Here is a 23022-nt window from a genome sequence, read left to right as displayed (position 1 = left end):
TGTTTTCATTTTTTTTTTAAGTATTATAAAGGATGATTTTCTGGCTGGGAGAGAGATGATAAAAAAGAAAAATTTAGGCAATGTGTAAACAAAAAATATCAATGAAATTTTGATAAAAAAATTTTTTTCTAAGTCTTGCCTTAACATCTATCTGACTCATGGGCATGACCTGAGCAAATTACTTCCCCTTTCACAACCTTTTTCTTCATCTATAAAATGCGTAAGTTGTACCAATTAAATTTTAAGGTCTCTTTAAGCTTTAAATTTGTAATCTTACAACTTCAGGATCAAAATCCCCAAACCATTCTCTGAAACTTCAGAAGTAACTAGCATCTAGCATAAAGCTCTTCTTTATACAATCACAGAACCTTAAATGGGGAAGAGACCTCATTATCCAACTCATCCAAACCATATTCAAAAAAGAACTCCCACTGTCACATGTCCAACAAGTAGTGCTCAACCAATTTCTGATTAGGATATTACAATGAGAAGGGACCAACTACATACTTCCAAAGATAACCCATTACAGCTTTGGAGAACTCTGTTAAAGTTTTTTCCTACATCAAGCCAAAATTTGCCTCTTAAAAACTTCTATTCATTGCTTCTAGTCTACCCTCTGGGCCCAAACAGAACAAGTCTAAGTCTTCTTGCATCTTAAAGCCCTTCAAATGTTTGAAGATAATTTTCATATTTTACTTCCATAACCCTGGTTTATTGGCATAAAGGTCTAGCAGTCATCTGTGTTTAGTTTGCAATTACAGCTAAATTCAGTGGTTAGGAGGCTCTGGGTTTGTTTTAACTAAGGATCCAGATTGTAACTGGCAATTTAGACCTTTAGCTTACAGAACTTCAGTGTGGATGATGCATTCATCACACCTGATCAACCATTATTAAGACTAAGTATGCATTATAGAGGTGAATGGATAAAGACTATAGAATGGGAAATAATAACTGATGAGCTCTTGAACATTTTTAACTATAAATGCATGTTTTAGCTTTTCAGTTATAAACTTATTGTTTAAAGTTTACTAAAAACTACTATGTTTAAAAAAATATGTTTGAGATCTAAGATGGGAAATCTAGAAGGATGTAGAAAAGGATAGACAGTTCTATGAGCAAATGGGCAAAGAAAATTTTTCTAAGACTTCAACAGATAAGGAATAAGTTTAAAATCTGAATTTAAACCAAGGGCACCCTACCCTTGAACCCTCCCTAGTGCTTAGAGACATCATGTCTAGTAGATTAAGAATCAGGAAGATTTGAGTTTATATCTGCCCCTGACATTTGGTAGCTGTGTGACTATTAATCTTTCCATGCCTTAGTTTCCTTATCTATAAAATGAAAATGTTGGATTCAATGGTCAGTAAGTTCCTTTCCAGTCCTAAATCTCTGATTCTATGATCCCTTCACTAGCCACCACTTCCGTATATGTGTTGACTACCTCCAATAAAACATAAGTTCTCTGAAAATAGCTACTGTCTCACTTTTGTATATACTCACCTAGTATAATAGCTAGTTAATAAATGCTTTTTCATACATTCCTTTATAGACTTAAGAGATCCCAAGCTCAGGCAAATCAGTTGATCATAAATTATAGATGGACTTCAGGTTCTCAATCATTGTTAGAATTGACAGTCAATGTTTCTACTAAAAGTGATTTATGATATTTGTAGTGAAAATTAGTAAAAATATAGAATACACAGTACTTACATCAAGTTGAACAAATTGCAAAAAGTCTTCAACAAATTCCTTTGATACAGCTTGTAAAAATGTCTTTCGCTTTTCCATGATCTTTCACGTGTTATTTATTTTGTGACTCTAGAAGCAAGCACATAAAATTAAATTTTAACTTGCATGTGAAAAGATTTGGAAGAAAGTTAGTCTAAAACTGAAAAAGAGACATAAATCTCCTTAAAATACATCTTCTCAGGAAGGAAAGGGGCATCAAAATAAATGAAAAATAATTTCCCTAATATCATTCTTGAAGATTTTAATGAAATTTACAAGTTTTTTTCCACATTGGCATGTAAAATATGGAATAGAATGCTAGGGGATTTCTCGAGCACACACAACAATGACAATAGTAAAGTAGAAGGAAGTCACTGTACATAGGGTCCACATTGTGGACAAATATATTTCTGTACACAGGAGCAATGAAAAGTTAAGTTTTTTAGAGAACCCAAGGCATTAGGAAAAAAGGAAAGGAAGATCTGAGGTGCAATCTTAAATGGATGGTAATTAGAGCATCTCTGTCATATATAATAGATACAAAAACAAAATACAATGAAAGGGCATAGTTACATATATCCAAAATGTTTCTAATAATTGTTTTAACCAAATTAGTCCCTCTCATATTAAAAGGACTCCTGAAGCACAACTTATATAAGAACAACACTGTAAAAGACAAGCAATTTTCAAAGACTTAAGGACTCTAATCAAGGCAATAACCAACTTGATTTCAAAGGATCAAAAGATGAAGCAAGCTGCCTACCTCCTGACAGAGAAGAAGAGTGAGACATTTTTGGACATAGAAAATGCAGGAATTTGTTCTGACTATGAATATATGAATGAATACTAAATTATGTAAAACCAAGAGCTTTATTTCTCTTTTTCCCATGGGAGGAGGGGATTGGGAGATGGGAAAGAGAAAACATTTTTATTTTGAACAAAAAAGTAAATGTCTCCTAGCTTAATCAAAGTCCCTTTGGTTTCATTTCTATTGCAACTAAACACCAATCCCAGCACAAGAATACTCTCCAGAAATGTCCAAATAAGTCAACGTTTGGAGAAAAATTGGTTGAATTGTGGTGAGGTTTGTCTTCTCTAAAACCACTGTAAAACTTTTGGTCAGTTACACAGTATTATTATATGATGGATATCCATAATTCCTGGTTTAAATCCGGGGTCTTATAGTCCTCAAAGAGAACAATACCTATTTTAAAGCACTGTTTCCTGAGACTGACATAAAAGGGGTGACCACTCAGTTTCTAATATGACAAACTGTAATCATGAAGAATTTCATTTTTACAAAGCCTAACAGGCATCAATAGTATTCGGCCAAGTTTCAAGAAAAGGGAGTCAAATCAGGAGATTTTTCGGAGAGGGAAGCACCCTAGGTAAACCGGTAAGGGAAGAAATTAGGGTTCCCACACATAGAACTCAACCCGATGAATTAAAACCCTCTGGTGAAGGCCTCTCCGGATTTCCCTGCACTGGGGAACAAGGAAAGGGCAGGAAGATGCCTGTGGGAGGTTATAAACCTGAGCAGGGATGAGGGCTATCAATGAGGTAACACTTCCTGAAGGGGGGGCTCCTACTTCCCCAAAGTAGAGACCCTAGGGCTTGAGTCAGGGTATAGGACTGAGACGGATCCGGGCACTAGTGGTGCTACAAGACGGCCCTCGCCCCTAAACCCCGAAACCCCTTTACCTCATCCTACCTGAAGGTTGAAAGTCGCCTCTCCAGACCATCTCCTCTAAGTCAGCAGGCCAGAAAGTTTCCTCAGGGATCTCAGACTCGGTTCACCTCGTCTTGCCCCAGTCTGAGACTCAGATAGGCGGGAGAAAATTTCAAACAAATCCGCCAGTGAGTCGTCACCGCGCAGCCGTAGCCTCACTTTCGAGGGCGGAGGGGGTTGAGGGAAAGCTCTATTCTCGCGAGAGCCGAGAGAAGACATTTCTTTACCAAGTGGAAGAATGCCCTTCTGAGCGAAAATAAAGCCCTCCACCTCTCCTCCGCATTAGGGAGGGGGTGTTTTGTAGTTACTGTAACCAGGGACATAGAGGCGGCCCCACCCTTCAGCTGTCACTAAATTCTCGCGGGATATAAGAAGTTATGGTGAGCCGCGCGCGCCCTGGGCACCGCTTTTCCGGTTTCCGGTCTACTCTGTGGTGGTGAACTCTGCTTTGTGGGCCACCTGGTTACGGTGATTCCCGGAGGAAAACCTGACTGCTCTGCCCCAACTCGGATGGAATAACAACCACAACAACAACAAAAAAACACCAAGCCAGCATAGTGACTGAAAGAGATTATGGAGACCACCGAACCGAGTTTAGAGTCTGGAAAACCCGGTTTCAAATTATGCTTCTTACATGTGAATTGGGCCAAGTGTCAGGACATCTTTTTCTCACAGTGGAGGGAGTTATACTTGGAGTTGCCCACATTGATATCACAGATTTAAGGGGATTAATGGAGAGGGGAGAATAACATTAAACAAATTTTAACTTAGAAAGGTGATTTATGTGTTTTGTTCCACGAATTCCTTTTGTGAACTCCCAGAGTAATAGACTTATCAACATTTCTTTAATTTTTGCCCAAACAAGTTCCAAATTTTAAAAAGTGTTTAATGATTTTAAAAATTGTACTATAATTGTGAAAACTAAAAATAAAGGTGCAAAACATTAATATGTAGGGCATTCTGTAAGCATTACAAGTAATCCCATGAGATCTTAATATTATCTACAAGACTACAAATTTATTTTATCTTGTTGAATATAAAACATTTTTATTTGGGTTTTACAATTTGAAAGAAATAAAACAATATACATAAACTTGGACATTTTTTGTTGAACAAAGGCTTGAAATATTAGCACCAGTCTTAAATTTGGTTCCTTTTAAAATATACTTCTCTTTTTCGATTTAATAAAAAATAGTGAATGTTTCCTCATGCAAATATCTTGTAGAAAATAGAAAATTTTCATAACTTTTCTTTCTGAAAGTAGAAATTAACTTTTTTAGCCAACAAATTGACTTATATGTAAAATATTTATTTTTCTGCTAGCTAATAGAGAGCACTATAGTAAATGAAAAAAAGTCCCTAAATTTCAGTTGAATGTATTGCTTTAAGTAATGTTTACTTATAAACTAACTTTTTAAAGAAAATAATGACTTCTGATGGTTCTTTCTTTTCTACTATTAGTCACCCTAGCCACACTCACAGAACTGACTAGTCTTGCCCAGTAATAGCAAGGCAAAAGCCTTAAAAAATATTTACAAAAAGACTATAGCAGTACATCAAAAGATTGCACTGCGATGAGCAGGTAGGTTTTATATAGCATGATTACAAGTTTGGTTCAATATTAGGAAAACTATCAACATAATCAGCCAAATTAATAACCAAAAAAATCAAATTCACTGAATTATGTTCATATTTAAGTCATGTATCCATTTGACAGTTATCTTGAAGTATGAAGTGAGGTGTGTGTCTACACCTAATTTTGACCAGGTTGCTTTCCACTTTTCTCAACAATTTTTATTGAATGATGAATCCTTACCCAGTAACTTGGGTTTTGGATTAAATAAACTTTATGCTACTCTGGGTTTGCACATTTTTGGTAAAGATGAAAGAAAAGCTCTTGACAAGATACAACATCCATTTCTGTACAAATCTTTTTCTGGTACAGTAGACAATATCTAAAAAAAAGAACTAGCAATATATATAATGGAGATAAGCTAGAGGTCTTTCCAGTAAGATCCTGAGAAAGGCAAGTATTTTCATTATAACTTTTCTTATTTAACAGTGCTAGAAAAAAAGAGCAAAGAAGTAATTTCTGTATCAATGGATAAAACAATTCTTGAAATAGGGTGCAAAGGATCTCAAATGGACAGATGGACAATTTTGATTACATAAAATTAAACATTTTTTGGACAAACAAAATGAATGCCATCTAAAATTAGAAAATAAGCAGAATTGGGGGGAAATGTTTACAAGAATTTTCTCATTTCCAAGTTATGTAAAGAATTTATAAAAATTTATAAACATCATAATAGCATTTATATAGCAATTTATTGCCCTGAAGATGTCTTCAGTTTTAATGACTGAGTGCTTATAGTAAGATTAGGGGGCAAGTATGCATTGGCCATTTCCTTTCTAGGAAAGGACAGAGTTCTTAGAAGGCATCAGAAACAGAGGTCAGCAGATCTAAGGAGGGAGGCTGAAGATTATTGTTTGCTGAGTGTTTGGCCCCTCTGCCCATGCACAACTTTGGACTCATGGAATCATGGAGGCAGGAAAATGTGGTGTCGGATTGGGGAGCGCATATATTTTCATATGACCACTTTGCAATCTTTTTAAAATCGTATTTAACTTTTCCCATTGTCTACTGCAACATGGACTCTTGGTGTTATAACTTTGTTCCAGTTCCCTGTACATTTTGAGGTTATACTTACACACTCTTATCAGTGATATCTGATACAAATATTTTCTCCAGATCTACAGCTTTTTCTTCTGATTGTCTGAATTTGTTTTATCCACATTGAAGATTTTTAAGCAAAGAAGTGGTCTAATCAAATCTGTGTAGTCAGTTCATTATCAAATATCTATTAAATGTTTCCTATTAGCCAAGCACTGCACTGAGCTCTGGGGATACAAAGAAATACAAAAAGATGTTCTTTGCCCTCCAAGACTTCATGTTCTAATGGGTGATACATTATGCAAACTGTACATATATATACAGCATTCGATGTATGGATGATCTTTCTTATTTGTACCTCTACTTAATCTTCTTTCTGCAGCACTCTCTGTTCTGAGGCTGGGAATATTTGGGGGAAGAGAATACAGCAGATTTAGGGGAAAGATGTTTTATTGCCACTTTTTTCACTGTTCATTTCATTAAATGCCTTTCCTTTTATCAATTTGTTTGTTCTGGCTATTAAAAGTAAACATATAGATGTTTATAATATATATGTATATATGTTATATATATTTAAAAATTCTATATTAAAGGTAAACAGGTTATACACTTAAGTGTGCATAAACATGTATACATACACACATACACACATACATATATACTAATGATCCAGAGTTTTACAAGTTGGACTCAAAGATGACATTGAGCAGTAGCCAGCTGTCTGATGGGGACTCATTCTGAGAGTTGAGGAGCCTGTCTTGCAAGCTGGTCACCAGAAGGGTACTACACATCTATATTAGTGATTTGTCTCTTCACTGACTCCTTCACTGCCCTAATTTTATATGAAGTTGGATCAAAATGATGCACTTTGAAAAAATAATACAAATTCCATAATTTATAATAAAAATTCACTTACAACTTTTCTGCTATTAATGCCTATTTTTTATAGCACTGACAGTACACAAATTATTCCATCTAGTTATTCTCATATAATCTGACAAATAAAAGATAATGTCTAGATTTGTATTTATATATTATACATTATTATATAATAATGTATAATATTATATATGTATCTATACCAGGATTATTGGTGTAATTGATTAGATAACTAGGCCCAGAATCAGGAACACCTGAGTCCAAATCCAGCCCCAGACACTTATTAGCTGTGTGATCTTGGACAAATCACTTAACCTTTATTTGCCTCAATTCCCTCATCTGTAAAATAGGGATAATAGTGCCTACCTGCCTGGGTTGTCATGAGCATCAAATAAGATGATTATTGAAAAATGCTTAGAACAGTATCTGGAAAATTATAAATGCTATGTAAATGTTAGATATTCTTTAATAATATTTCTGTTGGCTACTCTATCCTGGATAGCTCCTCTCCTGAGGATCAGTTTGGTTTGTAGCTTTAGGAACAGATCTGCTCTTGGAGATTTTTAAAATAAAAGTAAAGCTGTGTAATTGGCTACCATTTGCTGTAATAGATTTACATTTTAAAAGGCAATGTCCTATGCAATGTCAGATATATTATTATTAGCCAGTGCTTTAATCATATGATTATGAATATCTGTATTGAAAGTTGGTCATTTGTCATTTGGTCAGGAATGAAAAATTAGAGATTTACTTTATCATTTCATGTTAGTTGTTCTTGTTAAAAAGTATACACAGGCTAATGACTCCTCAGGATAATACTAATACTTTGATTTTAGACAAACCCTAAGATATTATGGGTAGTGGTTCCTCTTACCTTAAAAAAAGTAGAATAGCTACCCATTATCTGAAAGAAACAGATTATGATCTGTTTAGATGTCAAAATGTGGAGTTTCTAAGTGTTGTTTAGAAAGTAAAGACCCAGCTTCTTTGAGAAACAGACATAAACAAATGTCTTTCCTATGGCATTTTACATTGTACAAATGTCTCAACTCAGAATATTCTAAACCAAAGTTTAAAAAAACTGCTAGAAAAGACATGTACATATATGCCTATCCACAGTCAGTAAATGATTCCTGTGCAGGCCTTTTTCCCTTACGGGAAGTGTCCACAATAGCACCCGATGGGGATGTGGTCACATTGAAACAATATAAGCCTTTCACAAGCCAGGACATAAAAGATTTCAAAGAAAATTGCCCGTCCTTCACGGAAGAACCTTTAACAGTAATAAAAAAATTTGAGGATATTTTCTATGATTATGAGCCCACATATAAAGACACAGAAAAATTGCTCCGGACTCTCCTAACAGAACGGGAGAGGACTAAAATTCTCGCCTATGCTAACACATCCCGAGGACGTAATGCAGTACACTGGCCATCTGAAGATCCTAACTGGCAGTATAATGATCGCAAAGACTACTCAGACTTACATCTTGCTAGGGGTGCCCTTCTAAGAGCAATGAGAGCATGTGCTGAGAAACCTCAGACCTGGCCCAAATTTAAAAGCATTACACAATCTGATGATGAGACACCCTCCCAATTCATGGACAGGCTCATTGAAATGGGAAATAGATACATGGAACTTGACCTTTCTGTTGAAAAGGATGTAAGGCAAATAAAGGAGCAATTTGTCCATAACTCTTGTAAAGAGATTGTAGATCATTTTAAAACAAATTGCCCTACATGGCCCGAAATGGACCTTGATGAGTTAAGGAGAACTGCTGTTTATGTCTTTAACAACCATAAAGAGAAACAGGAAGAGAGTAATAGTTTATTGGACATATTTAAAAAGAATATGGACATGTTTAGTAAGAGACTAGACTCCTTGACTGACTCTGTTGTAAGCGATAGAGCTGAAAAACGACTACAAGAGTCTGCTACTAAACCAATGGCAATTGCCCCTCTCCATGAATCTAAATTTCAGCCCCATATATGCCAATTTTAAATTACAACCTTCTCTGAATTCATGAATAATGCAGGCACTTTATATTAGAAGTTTTTGCAAGGTCCTCAAAACAAGTTAAAGAAACTTTAATGCCAACATTTTTATTAAAAGTATATTACTTTTTAAGGCTTGTACAAAAATATTTATAGCTGAGCTTTTTGTGGTGGCAAAAAACTGGAAAACGAGGGTATGCCCTTCAATCGCGGAATGGCTGAACAAATTGTGGTATATGCTGGTGATGGAATACTATTGTGCTTAAAAGAATAATAAACTGGAGGAATTCCAAGTGAACTGAAATGACCTCCAGGAATTGATGCAGTGAAAGGAGCAGAACCAGGAGAACATTGTACACAGAGACCAATACATTGTGGTACAATCGAATGTAATGGACTTCTATACTAGCAGCAATGCAATGACCCAGGACAATTCTGAGGGATTTATGGAAAAGAACGATACCCACATTCAGAGGAAGAACTACAGGAGTGGAAACATAGAAGAAAAACAACCGCTTGAACACAAGAGTTGATGCAGACATGATTGGGGATATAGACTCGAAAGGATGACACCAATGCAACTATCAATAATATATAAATAAGTCTTGATTGATGACACATGTTAAAACCAGTAGAAATGCGTGTTGGCTATTGTGGGGGGGGCTGAAGGGGAGGTGAAGGGGAAAGTAAAAACATGAATCATGGAACCATGGAAAATTTTTCTAAAAGATAAAATATTTTTTTTAAAAAGTAATTACTTTTTAATAGGTACCTGTGAGAAACTACCTTCCAATATTTAATCTCTGTCTCCTTTCTCTTATTTCCTAATCTCCAGAAGTGGAAACATCAATGGATTCATTAGCATCAACCTCTTCTTCCCACAAAACACCATCTTCACTAACATCCATACTGTTTGATATACAACATTTTTTAAATTCAAGCACAATGGACTCCGTGGAGATTTTGTCCCAAGTGGTTTTGATGCAGTTCCCTAACAGTGACCAATGGTTTCTTTATTTTTCCTGCTGGAATAAATTTATGGCTTCTGGCCAACATCCACTTGTTATATTCTTTCCCCAAATGATCTTTGAATTGCTAATTATCTACAGCTAACACTTGTAATTGTGACATCATTCCTTACATTTTCATTCAGGTGACCCTTGAAACTTCACTGTATGCATATTCCTTTCTGTAGCAGTAACACACCCAGATGCCTACTCCAGACCACATTCAACCAATCTAATGCAGGTTCTTCATTCACCCATTCCTTTTCTTTTCCTTACGTAAAGTTTTACGCCTTAAAATTATGCCTATAGACTGACAGACAGACAGATAGATAAAAGGAGTCCCTTTTCTTCTGTCAGCATCACAGTCATTTCAATTTTCTCATTTCCAGTAGTTTTAATCAACACTAATTTGGCGCCTTTAGTATTAAGGGTGACATTTGACGGTATATCAAAACAAACCGCAATTGGTCGCTATTTCCCATTCCCATCTGCCTCAGGATAGCCATGTTTTTTACGGATACTGAGGTGCACAATACACAACTTATGGTTTCAAAGCTGGAAGTGCCCGAATATAGGGTGAATGTGCCTTTCAAAGGTACGTATTGGGGAGGAAAAAGGTCGCACCATGTAAGCAACAGGGTTCGCCGGGGGTACCCCGATACGACCCTAGCCCTACAAGGGTCCACAGGCAGTCCTCGGGAATACAGTGGCCTTTAGCGGTTTCTATGGATATAGAATACAAAACCTGCCCTAAATTAGGGAAGAAGAATGTGCCTGGGGATATTCTAGCTGAGGGTCTCTGAATCTGGGACCCAATAGCACTATATTTGGGCTAATATGGTATTACATGCTCTACATCAGGGGTCCGCAACGTTGGCTCTCGAGCCATATCTGCCTCCACCTCCCCACAGGCCAGTCAGGTAGAGCCCCAAGATGTGCCACAGGGGGGCCTTCAGTTGCCTTCCGCCTCCATCCTTCTCCTTCCGCAGGCGTTTATGGCTCTCACGGTCAAAAAGGTTGCTGACCTTCATGGGTCTTCAAATATTCTTCCCGAAATTTATTATAACTGGCCAGTTAATACATTTTTAAAGTTTTTTCATCATTTCCTTAAGTAACTTTATCAATATTTTTCTTTAATCACATTTTCAAATATTTTCTCCCTTCACCCCTCCCCAGAGAGCTAGCTTTTGTAACAAAAAATGAAAAAGAGATGGGTGAGGGACAGCCAGGAGACAGCCTAGGGATGATTTCCCCAAATTAACCAACCTGAAATTGCAATCAGAAGAGCAGTAATTCCTAGATGCAGCCTGTGATAAGAGGTCTGGAGAGAGATTGAGTCCAAGCACACCTCACCTCGCCCTTCTTCAGCCTCCCCTGGCTGGGCTTCCCTCCTCTGACCACCTCCCTTCTTCTGGACTGCCCAGCACCTTCCCGACCACAGGCAGGGCCATGAAGCCAGTTCGTTGCAAATACACCCCACAGAATCGCCCCCTCGAAACAAACTCAGCCCCGCGCCTGCGCCTGCTCCACCCCCACCCCAACCTTCCCATACACCCCTCCACTCAACCCCTCCCCCGCCTCACCCCCACAGGTACCACATGCCCGGATGGTACCTAGATGGATCCAGTCTGTGAATTCTTTGGTAGATCCACATGCTACAGAAAAGCACAAATCTGTGGATCAGGAAGGCACCCTTTGTCGACTAGTTAGAGAAATAAGTCTTCAGTTTACTTGAGGAGTGGATTATTATTGGCAAGCACAGGCTCTCCTGGCCCTACAGGTGGCAGCAGAGGCTTTTATAATTCATTTATTTGAAGATGCCTACCCTCTCTCCAAACACACCTGGAGGGTAACCTGGATCCCAAAGGTATTCAGACCAGAAAGATCCGGTGTTTACAGGAAAGACTAGGCTAAACACTTGAGTACCAAATGGACCTTTAAACCCAGGAGTTAAAAATCTAGTGTCTTTCTGTTTCTCCAACCATTTCAGATCCTAGGCTGGCATTGCCACTTCCCATCTTCAGCAACCTGTCATCTTACCTATCTCTTGAGAACCTTGAATTGTTTCTTTATACAAAATCTAAATAAAATATTTGTAATTAAAAAAAATTTAACGGACCCATTAAACAAGTCAGATATTATATTCAATACTCCAAGTCAATAGCCCCCACCTCTTTTTTTAATTAGGTACATACTAGATAACCAGCTTTAATAACCAGTACTTTGGATTGCAAGAGAAGTTTAAGGAAGAGAAGAAATAAGAAGTGTTTATATTTTATTTTATTATTATATCTATTTAATTAATTACTTTAGAATATTTTTCCATGGTTACATGATTCATGTTTTTTCCCTTCCCTCCTCCCTCCCCCTCTCCTGGAGCCAACAAGCTATTCCACTGGATTTTACATGTATCATTGATGATCATTTAAAGTCAAATCCCCAATCATATCCCCATCAAACCATGTGATCAATCATATGTTTTTCTTCTGTGTTTCTGCTCCCATAGTTCTTTCTCTGGATGTGGATAGCATTCTTTCTCATAAGTTCCTCAGAATTGTCCTGGAATTGTCATGGATTATTGCATTGCTGCTAGTAGAGAAGTCCATTATGTTCGATTGTACCACAGTGTATCCATCTCTGTGTATAATGTGGTCCTGGTTCTGTTCCTTTCCCTCTGCATCAATTTCTGGAGGTCTTTTCAGTTCACATGGAATTCCTCCAGTTCATTATTCCTTTCAGCACAATAGTATTCCATCACCATCAGATACCACAATTTGTCGAGCCATTCCTCAATTGAGGAATTTTTGTTTTTTACCACTACAAAGAGCCGGAATGGCCCCCACCTTGACAAAGAGGGAATTGCATCTTCTCTCTTTTGAGGGAACAAGTTTGATCAGAGCACTCCATTTTCTTTTTGTTCTTGCTCTGTTCACTTATATTACTTTAGCAAAATTAGGCAAGTTGTTCTAAAGCTGATATATAGTTAAACCCCAAGATTACAGATTATTAGTCAATAACTAATCATTAAAGTTAACATTAAGTGATGGTAATAAGTTCTATGGAATTTTCCCACTTATTTCTTGCATTTCTTCATTTATTTAAAGGTGCCAAATTTTTAGATATTATATGTATATATCATACAGAGTTAAATTTCTTTTAAAAAAGTATAAATGATTTATCATGTACATTTTTTTTAAACCCTTACCTTCCATCTTGGAGTCAGTACTGTGTATTGGCTCCTAGGTGGAAGAGTGGTAAGGGTGGGCAATGGGGGTCAAGTGACTTGCCCAGGGTCACACAGCTGGGAAGTGTCTGAGGCCAGATTTGAACCTAGGACCTCCCGTCTCTAGGCCTGACTCTCAATCCACTGAGCAACCTAGCTGCCCCCCATGTACATTTATTTTTAAAGGCCTTGGGCATGCTCAAATGGGAAATAGTATACTGCAAAGGCTAAGCTCCATTACTCAAGCCACTACAGCCCCCTGATGATAGCTACGCAAATTACAATTATGAACTTTCAAAGGAACATGCCTTGAATGACTTACCCTATTTTAGCAACAGTAATGACCACTAAAAGGAACTAAACTGGAAAAAGCAGGGGGGTATGAATTATACGGTGTGGGAAGGGATCTTATTTGTATTAGAGATGGTCTTATTTGGGACTTAGTTCTAAATACATGTTGAGAAAAGGTCACGGGATTTAGCAATTTATAACTTTGGAGATATAAGTTTCAGGTGAATGATGATGTGAGAAGGCAGATTAAAAGAGAGGAAATAAAAGTAAGAAAAGTAGTTTTTTCCCCCTAGGATTTTGTCTGTGAAAATAAGTGTGATATAGGATGATAATATGAATGATAGGGTCAAAAGAAAATAATAACCTCCTTACAGTGAAATGATCCAAATGTCATGTGAAATATCTTGAAATTATTCCAGAAATATGACAACTCTTCCTAGCCTTTGACTCAATGACCCAACTATGAGGCATTCCAAAGCCAGAAATGGAAAGATCCAAAGAGAAAGCAAGGGGATGCTCACCAATTAGAGAAAGTTTAAATGAACTGTTTAATATTATTGTACAGTATGAAATTCTGAAATGTAGGATTTACAAAATTATGGGAAATTTTGTAACAAATAGAAACAAATTAGGTAGAATCAGAAGAAAAATAAGCACAAGTAACTACAATACTATAAATGAAAGTAACTTCAAAAAGCAAACAAAATTCTTCCGTAATTGGAAAACCAGAGAACATATTAATAAAGCATACTTTTCTTGGGAAGGGTACATTCAAAGCAAAATGTTGCATATAATATTGGAAAAGTTTACTATATGTTTTTGTTACTGTAACTAGGGAAGGCCCAAGAGAAAAAAGAGATCAAGTGGATATATTTAGAAATGGCTGAAATGTAAAAGGAAAAGACATCAGTAAACCTTTTAAAATTGGGTTTTTCTGAAAAAAAAAATTTAACTTATTTTATCTCCTTTCCCCCTATACTCTAACTAAAAAAAACACTTTGGAACAAACATTCATTGTCAGGCAAAACAAATTGTCAAATATATCAATGAAACTTGCTGAATGTAAGATGGACTGAAGTGAGGGAAGACAATATTGCTTGAATTGAAATTAGCAAACATTTCTAATTCCCTTAATTAGGTTTTGTAGGATATGACGGAAAGACTTTTGCACTAAAAGGTCAGGTACTTAGATGATAGATCTTGCTGTATTACTGAGCATATGTGTGGTATTTGGACAGTTACTTATACTCGAGAGGCATCAGACAACAATACAATCTTACTTGCCTATAGGGAGGGCCCAGACCAAATCTCTTAAAAGACTTTTTTACCTTTAGTCCCTATGATGTTATGACAAATACATCACATAGGAAATTCAGCTTTCTACCCCATTCTAATAATACCAGATGTTGAGAAAGCACTTTAAGGCATATTATTCTAAACCTCATAAAAAAGATAAACTTTCTTAGGTCAGAGATGTTAAGTGACTTGTCTGTGATCAAGTAGAGACAGTACCAAAGATAAGATTTATACCCAAGACTCTTCTGAACCCACGGGTAACTTTCTTTTAAAACTGATTCCCATTCTTTTAGATTTGCTATCCTAATAAAATTTTAATTGGACTAATCTTTATTGTGAAAAATTTTGCCTGGAAACTAATAAACCTAGAAATGAGAACATTGTGGATAATCTACAAATAGATGGTTGGTAGTTTTCAAATGAATTGAATGAAATTGGTTACTCGATGTATTTTCAGGTTTCTAGTAACTTAGAAAAATTATAAATCCATTATGCCTGGTATTAAGGGGTAGAGATTAAGAGAATTATATTAAATATTCTAGATACTTAAATATTACTTCAATAGTTTTCTTCTTAAAGGCTGACTAGCATTTATGTGAACATTTTAATTGATTCTCATTTGGTGATTTAATCCTTAAATTAGATACCCTGAATTCTAATTCATAATCTTTACTAATCAAACTTAATATTTAGGAAAAACTGGAATGGCTAAAAATGGCTAAATTATATTCCCTTATGATAACCACCTTTCTTCAACAACTCCTTCTCTGAGGGCAGGAAGAAGCAAAAACATTTTGAGTGTTATGACAATATTATTTCAAGTATGCTAGACTTTTAATTCTATTGTCTTTAGGAGAACAAATATGGAGAGCAGATAGTCCTGGAGTTAACTGATATGCTAAGTAATAAGAAAAGATGAATTATTTCCATAGTAAGGGGTTCAGGTTCACTTATCTAGTCACATCATTCTCAGTTTCTAAACAAGAGTCAAGGAGGCAGCTGCCTAAACTGGATCTTAAGTATTCTTGGTATAGTGGTTTCCAAATAATTGCAGTGAACTGAACTCTTTAACCTCATCACTAGTTATGTTTTAATTTAAAGTTCTAATTTTCCATTTAGTTTTCTTCAATCTTTGAATCCCATCTACCCTATACTCACTGAGAAGCCTGGCAATTGCTTCCTGGTTACCTACTCAACTTCAAAATATTTGGTTTAAAGCCAGGTAAAAAGGGACCAAATCAGGAAAAGGGGGAAGCAGTTCAAATTATTTTTTCATGTAGTTGCAAAAACAAAATAATTTGAAAAAAATGCACAGTGTAACAAAACAACCATTCTTTTAAGTCATTTGGACTAATCCTAAAATTGCATTTTAGGACAAAGATTAGAGAAAAGAAAAGTCAAAAAACATCCACCATATGAACTGTTTATTGAATAAATACATGCATTGTCATGTAAATTACATAAGCAAAAAAGGATAACCTAAAATAAAAAGTCCCCCTTCATTGATTTGCAATTTTACAGAATTCTGCAACTCTGAAATAGAAGGAATTGTAACAAAAAGAACAACTTTATTTAGTCCAAATTAAAAGTGTAGCCAACACAGAATCACATTTGGAGTACACTTTCACTGATGTTTTTAAAAATTTATTTTTAAAGCCCTTCTAACCAAAACAGAGCATTTTTGTAGAAATTTTCATAGCATAAAATATAAATGGTGATATGTACAGCAAAAATTTTTTTTTCCTTTAATTTTTTGAAACATGAAAACAATACTTTTGCACTTTATACTTTAAGGCACAGGATATACAATTCACATGTACAAACTAACCAGAATTGCTGTTTGAAACTCATTTAAGATTTTTTTTTCCTGTTTGGCTCAAAAGGAAAAGTGTTAAGTCCTCTTTTCTCACTTAACACATGTATCAAAAATTAAGAATCAATACACATTGAATTTTTCCACTATTGAGAATATGGTTCTAACAATTTACTCTTCATGATCATCTCAATCTATCTTTTCTGATATTTCATACTTAGATCACCCCTTATTTCCCCCCAATCTTACCATTGTTTTTATGAGGCTACAACATTCACCTGAGGCTGTCATTCTTTTTTCTTTTAAAAGAGTAAAGAACAGCTACTAGAATTCTCATACCCTATAGAGAAAGGGTCAATTCTCAAACTCCTTGGTGACAGCAATCCTAGGTAACAGCAATGGGATCTGTGCCTCATGAAATCAGGCTCTGGGGATATAGCACTGCCAAATTGATTTCCTTTTGTCTTTTGTTTCTTTCTCTTGATATTTTCTCCCCATGTTTTCACTATCCTAAATATTCTAATGTAGCACTTAGTCCAAAAAAAGAGGGGAGAATATATGTATATAAAGAAGTAAAAACTATGCACAAAATTCCTTTGTTCCAGAACTTTAATCTAGATGATTGTGATTTAAAAATGTTGCATTTTTCTCCCTTCCTTCAGTGTGACAGAGGTCCAGCAATAGAACACACTTTAAAAAAATGGTGTTCAGTCAATCATGGGTAGACAACTAGATTTTAACAGGTTAATAAACAGATTTTTCTCATGCTAAAAGACTGTTAGATATATATCATATATACACACATGTATTATACATATATGTATATATACTGAATATATAAACACACTTTCTTTTGGAATGGTCACCAACACGATGCATATCCACATTGGAGCCTGTTCATGATGAGGTCTTCCAGTGAAATGAACACTTACAATTATTTCAGTTCACTGTGGCATTCTCATTTTTACTAGAGTGAAAATGAGGAGTAAAGATACTGACTCCACTATAAACAGACCTCAGTGATCAAAGTATTTCTTATTAACTAAAAGTGAAATTAAACTGGGAAGTTCTGGAATCTAATATCCACAACAGGCACTTTGGTATGTTTGGTCATGTGAGCTGTCTGTCATAAGTTGTTGATTTTGATGAAACTTGAGGTGAGTTTATTATAAAGCTGTTTTTAAAAGAATTTATTACATAGCCATAACATATTCTCATAGGTAAAGAAATCATTTGTGTCACATGAGTAAAAAATTTCATTTTTAACTTAGGTGCATACTCTTTGTGTATGAAGTGCATAGCATATTCCTTCACACATATGTGGGCTTCTGTGGGTGAAATATGCTTTCATAGTCTTTAAAAGAGACTCTAAGAGAAATTTTGTATATAATGAAGTTCATGACCCAAACTAATGCAACCACATAAAATTCTGTGTTATAGTCAATAGCTGCTATTAGAACCAACTCTGCAGCATTGCTAAATGCCCTTTGGTCATGCTGGTAACCTCTACATAGCAGCAGAACGTAATAATGTCTCAGTTTAAAGGTGATAATGTCTGATACATGATATAAAACTCAGGACAAACTGTGTCATTAAAAGCAAGTTTTTCACTTCACTGAAGTGGGGTCAAGAAAAAGGTCAGGTTTGAATTCAGCATTTCACAACATACATTCCCAGCTTTTCAATGCTAGGTTTATACTTTTTTTTCCCTTAATAGACTCTGAAAATAATGAAAATTAATACAATTTATGAGCATTTGTTTTTGACATCTAATTTCTAATGTGGAAAATTGCTTTATTTATCTTTTAGGAAAGAGATAATATATATCTGAGTTTTAGATTACATGAATAAGCTACAATAAACAGACAACTAAAAATAAATTCAAAATATCATATTGTAAATATGTCTTCATTTCTATGTAAGAAAATCCAGATCTGCACTCTATGATTTATGGAGCATGACAACCCTCTCTTCAAATATAATACTTTTTATATTTCTTAGTACTAAAAACACTTTTCTTATAATAGTCATTATCCTGACTTTTTAATAATAGAACTTCACGTAAAAATGTTAATATTTTGTACATTTTCACTAGCCACAATGGGCAAGAAATATACATGCTAATTTTAATAGTCTTTTCAGTTTTTTCTTTTTTAAAAAGAAAGTCCATAAAATAAGTCACTGAGACCATTTTGCTGCAAAGGCCAAATAAAAGGATTATTTTTCATAAGAATTTAATATGAACTTGAAGAAAATATATATATTCCCTTGATCCATTTTCATCTGACTTCAAACCAGCATGAAGAGATTATAAAAAATAGTCTATTTACATGGCATAGTGCGCCTTGATGATATACAAAACAAGGCAGTAATAAAGCATATCATATATTCATTTTCTAAAAGACACAAATAACAAATGTTTTCTAACACCCTATTGCACATTGTAATAATAGGCAAAATATTAGAGTAAATTAAAATATGAAATTTAACAATAAAACTGGCTAAATCTGCAAAAAATGTCAATGTGTTAAAATTTATAAAACCTTTGGGGTGTGTAATAACTAAATACATAAACTATAAAAATAATATTGAAACATCTGTGAAAATGATGCATTCAAAGTGTATAAAGAATGGCCAAGTACAATATGCAAGGAGGAATTCTTCATCTTGAAAGAGGATCTAGTTTACAGCCTGTGGTCTTGTACCATCTTCTGTCAAGTCATACCTGAGAAAATTCATAAAAAGTTTATTGAAATATATTTAGAGTTAATGGACACATTTTGTTAATGGGACAAAAATCAACAAACATGCACAAACACCAAATTCCACTTACCACTGGGTCCAACCTTTGGCAAGATCCTCAGAGGCCAGAGCTACCAACAACTGAAAGAAAAAAGATGGTTCAAAGGCTAACTCACTTACTATTGTTGTAGGAATAGGGGACCAGGCCCTATTGTTTTTCATTTCTGCGTTATGCCTTTCTCATTTATCTTTTCATCGTAATTCATCATAATTCTATCAAGTCTAGAGTTTTCTTCTTTCTGTTCATATTTTCCTTTTCACTTTTATTCTCTAACTTCACTTTTTCTTTCTCCCTGGGAATCACATTCTACTAGTTTCTTTCTACAACCAACATCCTTGAATTCATGTTCACCTACAAAGTATCCTAAAAGTCTTACTTCAGTTTTGAGATACTTCAGGCTTAAAACTTTTTCTTAATGAAAAACTTGTCATTTATATTAAAATGATTCAGAATTGACTGTCGCCATTCATGGCATATGGTCATAAGCTTACATAAGGTATCCCAAGAGTCTTAGTGAAATTTATAACTATATTATTATATTTACACAAATAACCTATTACCATCAATGAGACATACGAAAATGTCACTTCTTCATCAATTTCGACATTCTCCTAAATTCATCTTTTTATTCATTTACTATTAAAAAAAACAAATTTCACCCCTCCTGCCATTTCCCAAAGTTTACAATATCATTAAGAAAACCCAGCCAGAAACAGGAACATGGAGAAGGGGTAAAAGATGTATTGCATTCATCCTTAGTAGTAAACAGGTATTCTAAGGGCTGCAGAATATTGTTGTACAGCCCAGTCTTTTCTTTCTCATAGAGAACTGACCAAATATCAGGCTTGTTATGCCTCTAAGACCATCATTTACTTGGTGGCAGACATCTTTAAATAATCTTTTTTGATGAGTTTTTAGAAAAAAGAAACACTTTACAATGTTGGTTTCCTCTAAAAAACTTACTTTGCCCAGAAGCCCTTTGTCTTTGGACAAGAAGCCACCACTGTTCTTGACAGCTACATCCAGGGTTCTCCTTTGCACTTCTGGTAATGAAACACTGAAATCAAAGCTAACAAGGATAAAGCTGTTATTTGCATCTCCCTAATTTTACCATAGGGGAAAAAAACCTTAAACCTTGACATTTCAACATGAAAAGCCTTTCCAAATTTTATCTCTCTTTTTTAACTTGCCTGCTAGGCATTTTTATTTCACTGTCCATAAATAGAAACTTACAGACCTAGTTTTAACTAGCAGACACAAATGAGTGGTTGCCATGGCATTGTAAATAAGACAAAAATTCTGTTCATGGCTTCATGAGAAATACGATGGCAGCAAACATTTCTATTTCTAACTGTTAAGGGAAAGGGCCTGTCATTTTGGAAGAAGTGATATTCACTGTAACACCAAATCCTAGGATACTTTAAAAATGTCTCTTAAGCGATTTTAGTTTTTTTAAAATCCTAGTCTTGCCATGCCCAGAAATAATTTTATAGTAGAGAAGAAGTGAAATAGACTTCACAGAAGGGACACTATCTCCAAAATACATCGTGGTGATGGGGAAAAACAAAGCCACTGATAGCTGCAAAATGATATCTGCGTAACATCTAAGTTTTGTCATTTTTTAAAAGACAATATTTAAAAGGAATATTATTAATATGAATCAGATGGCTAAATTATAGATGAAAATTAACATAAATTGACATCACTAATGCATATTTTTAAAAAAATACAAATATAGGGGGCAGCTGGGTGGCTCAGTGGATGGAGAGCCAGGCCTAGAGATGGGAGGTCCTAGCTTTAAATCTGGCCTCAGACACTTCCTAATTGTGTGACCCTGGGCAAGTCACAACCTCCATTGCCTAGCCCTTACCACTCTTCTGCCTTAGAACCAGTAAACAGTAGTGATTCTAAGATGGAATATAAGGGTTTTAAAATAATAATAATAATAATAAATTTGAAAACTAAAAATATCAATCAAATAAAAATTATATTACTCTGACATGCAACAAAAATATCTACGAAACATGATTTATCACTTGTTTATATGGATATAGGATTTGGGGTTTTGGTTTTAAAAGATTACTCTATTACAAAAGTGAATAACATGGAAATAGGTATTGAGTGATATAATATATGTACAACCCAATGGAATTGCTTGTTGGCTCTTGGGGGAGGAAAAAGGGGAGGGAAAAAACATGAATCATGTAACCATGGAAAAATACTTTAAAATGCATTTTTAAAAAAACTACAAAATGAAAATATATAGAGAGATAAATACTAAAAAAAAAATCTTAATTATAGATCAAGCTCTAGTTTTACATAAGACAGATGGAGATGGGTGGGTGGAGTGGACTGGGAAGACCTTAAACCAATAGGATAGTATTTTAATACCATGTAACCAACTTCTCCTCATATGAATGAGAAAACTGAGATCCAAAGAGATTAAGCCAAGGCCACACAATTAGTGGAACAGCTGGACAAGAAACCAAGATTTCCGCTTTTTAGTCTGGTAATCTCTACATCATACTGTCTACTATCCAGTTAAGTTTTACACTTCATTTTAAATGTAGTTACACATAAATATGATGCCAACAATATACAAGAAACATGCAGAACTGGTTTCTGGAGTCATTAAACATGAGTTTGCAGCCTTCTTTCATCCCTCACTGGGTGATTGTGTATAAATCACTACAGGAAACTATAGGTGTCTTCATCTATAAAGATGGGGATATGACTTCTGCAACCTTATAAGGGCATTGTGAGAAAGATGCTTTGTAAATCTTTGAAATGCGGGTTAATAATAGTAGTAACAAAATGAGAACACACCTTTGATCAAAGACTGGGTTTAATGTTTTCTTTGATACATGTGTTTTTCTTCTTCCTGATCTTCTCTTGTCTGGAAGTAAATACAATCGAACATAAGGATCAGAGCCATCCTCAGAAAAGGCAATGAGATTTCTGTAATTCAAAACAAAAGGACACTACATATTAGAATTTAATATAAGCTCCTCAAAAACAAAAATTATATCCTAGATGCTATAAAAGGCTGTGCCATATAAAAGATAAGTGGCACAAATGCTAAGCATATAGAATGCTGGGTTCAATCAATAAATAACTTGCTGATTTGAACTGATTCATTTAGCAAAAATCTTTAAGTCTTGTGCATTTTAAATCTGAATTTCATGAATTCCTTAAGTTTACCAATTCTCATGTTGCAAAACCAATATTATAATTTCTTTCTTTAATTTGACTTCTTAATGCTTATTTATCAAATTCAAATGATGTCTAGTTTTAAGACTTCTTTGTCTGATATATATTTACAGACAGAGGTATGCACTGTTTTCATTACTTCCCTATTCTCTCTTTTACATCAAAAAGCAAAGGTTTTTCACAGTTCCTTCTAACACCTTTCAATGTTAGTATTTTTTCTTCTATATAATCTCCTATTCCTGGGAAATTTACAACTTCATATTAATGAAACTATGTGTCTCGTTTATTCTTGTCATATTTCCTTTATGAATGTGAATGTAAACAACACTGAATTAATTGGAAGAAGCCATCCTTTCACCAAAAAAAAAAATCAGA

The 23022-nt window shown here is 34.9% G+C and overlaps 2 protein-coding genes across 3 annotated transcripts in view; both read right to left on the bottom strand.

The window, feature by feature from the left end:
* NCAPG2 (non-SMC condensin II complex subunit G2) overlaps nt 1-11448 on the bottom strand; it is a 111817-nt gene extending 100369 nt beyond the window's left edge. The window contains exons 1-2 of the mRNA XM_044677788.1: nt 11365-11448; nt 1711-1818 (exon numbers count right to left, since the gene is read on the bottom strand). Of these exons, the coding sequence (XP_044533723.1) occupies nt 1711-1788 (78 nt within the window). The 5' untranslated portion in view covers nt 1789-1818; nt 11365-11448. The remainder of the gene's footprint in view (nt 1-1710; nt 1819-11364) is intronic.
* A 4780-nt stretch (nt 11449-16228) lies between these two features.
* Nucleotides 16229-23022, bottom strand: part of ESYT2 (extended synaptotagmin 2) — a 110135-nt gene continuing 103341 nt past the window's right edge. For both annotated transcript variants that reach the window (XM_044679647.1, XM_044679648.1), the window contains 4 exons: nt 22264-22395; nt 20401-20506; nt 19468-19517; nt 16229-19359 (listed from right to left, as the gene is read on the bottom strand). In XM_044679647.1, coding sequence (XP_044535582.1) covers nt 19314-19359; nt 19468-19517; nt 20401-20506; nt 22264-22395 — 334 coding nt within the window. In that variant the 3' untranslated portion in view covers nt 16229-19313. The remainder of the gene's footprint in view (nt 19360-19467; nt 19518-20400; nt 20507-22263; nt 22396-23022) is intronic.

This window comes from Gracilinanus agilis, chromosome 5, assembly GCF_016433145.1.
Source record: "Gracilinanus agilis isolate LMUSP501 chromosome 5, AgileGrace, whole genome shotgun sequence".
In the NCBI taxonomy this organism is placed as follows: domain Eukaryota; kingdom Metazoa; phylum Chordata; class Mammalia; order Didelphimorphia; family Didelphidae; genus Gracilinanus; species Gracilinanus agilis.
This window is presented reverse-complemented; position numbering and strand designations above follow the sequence as displayed.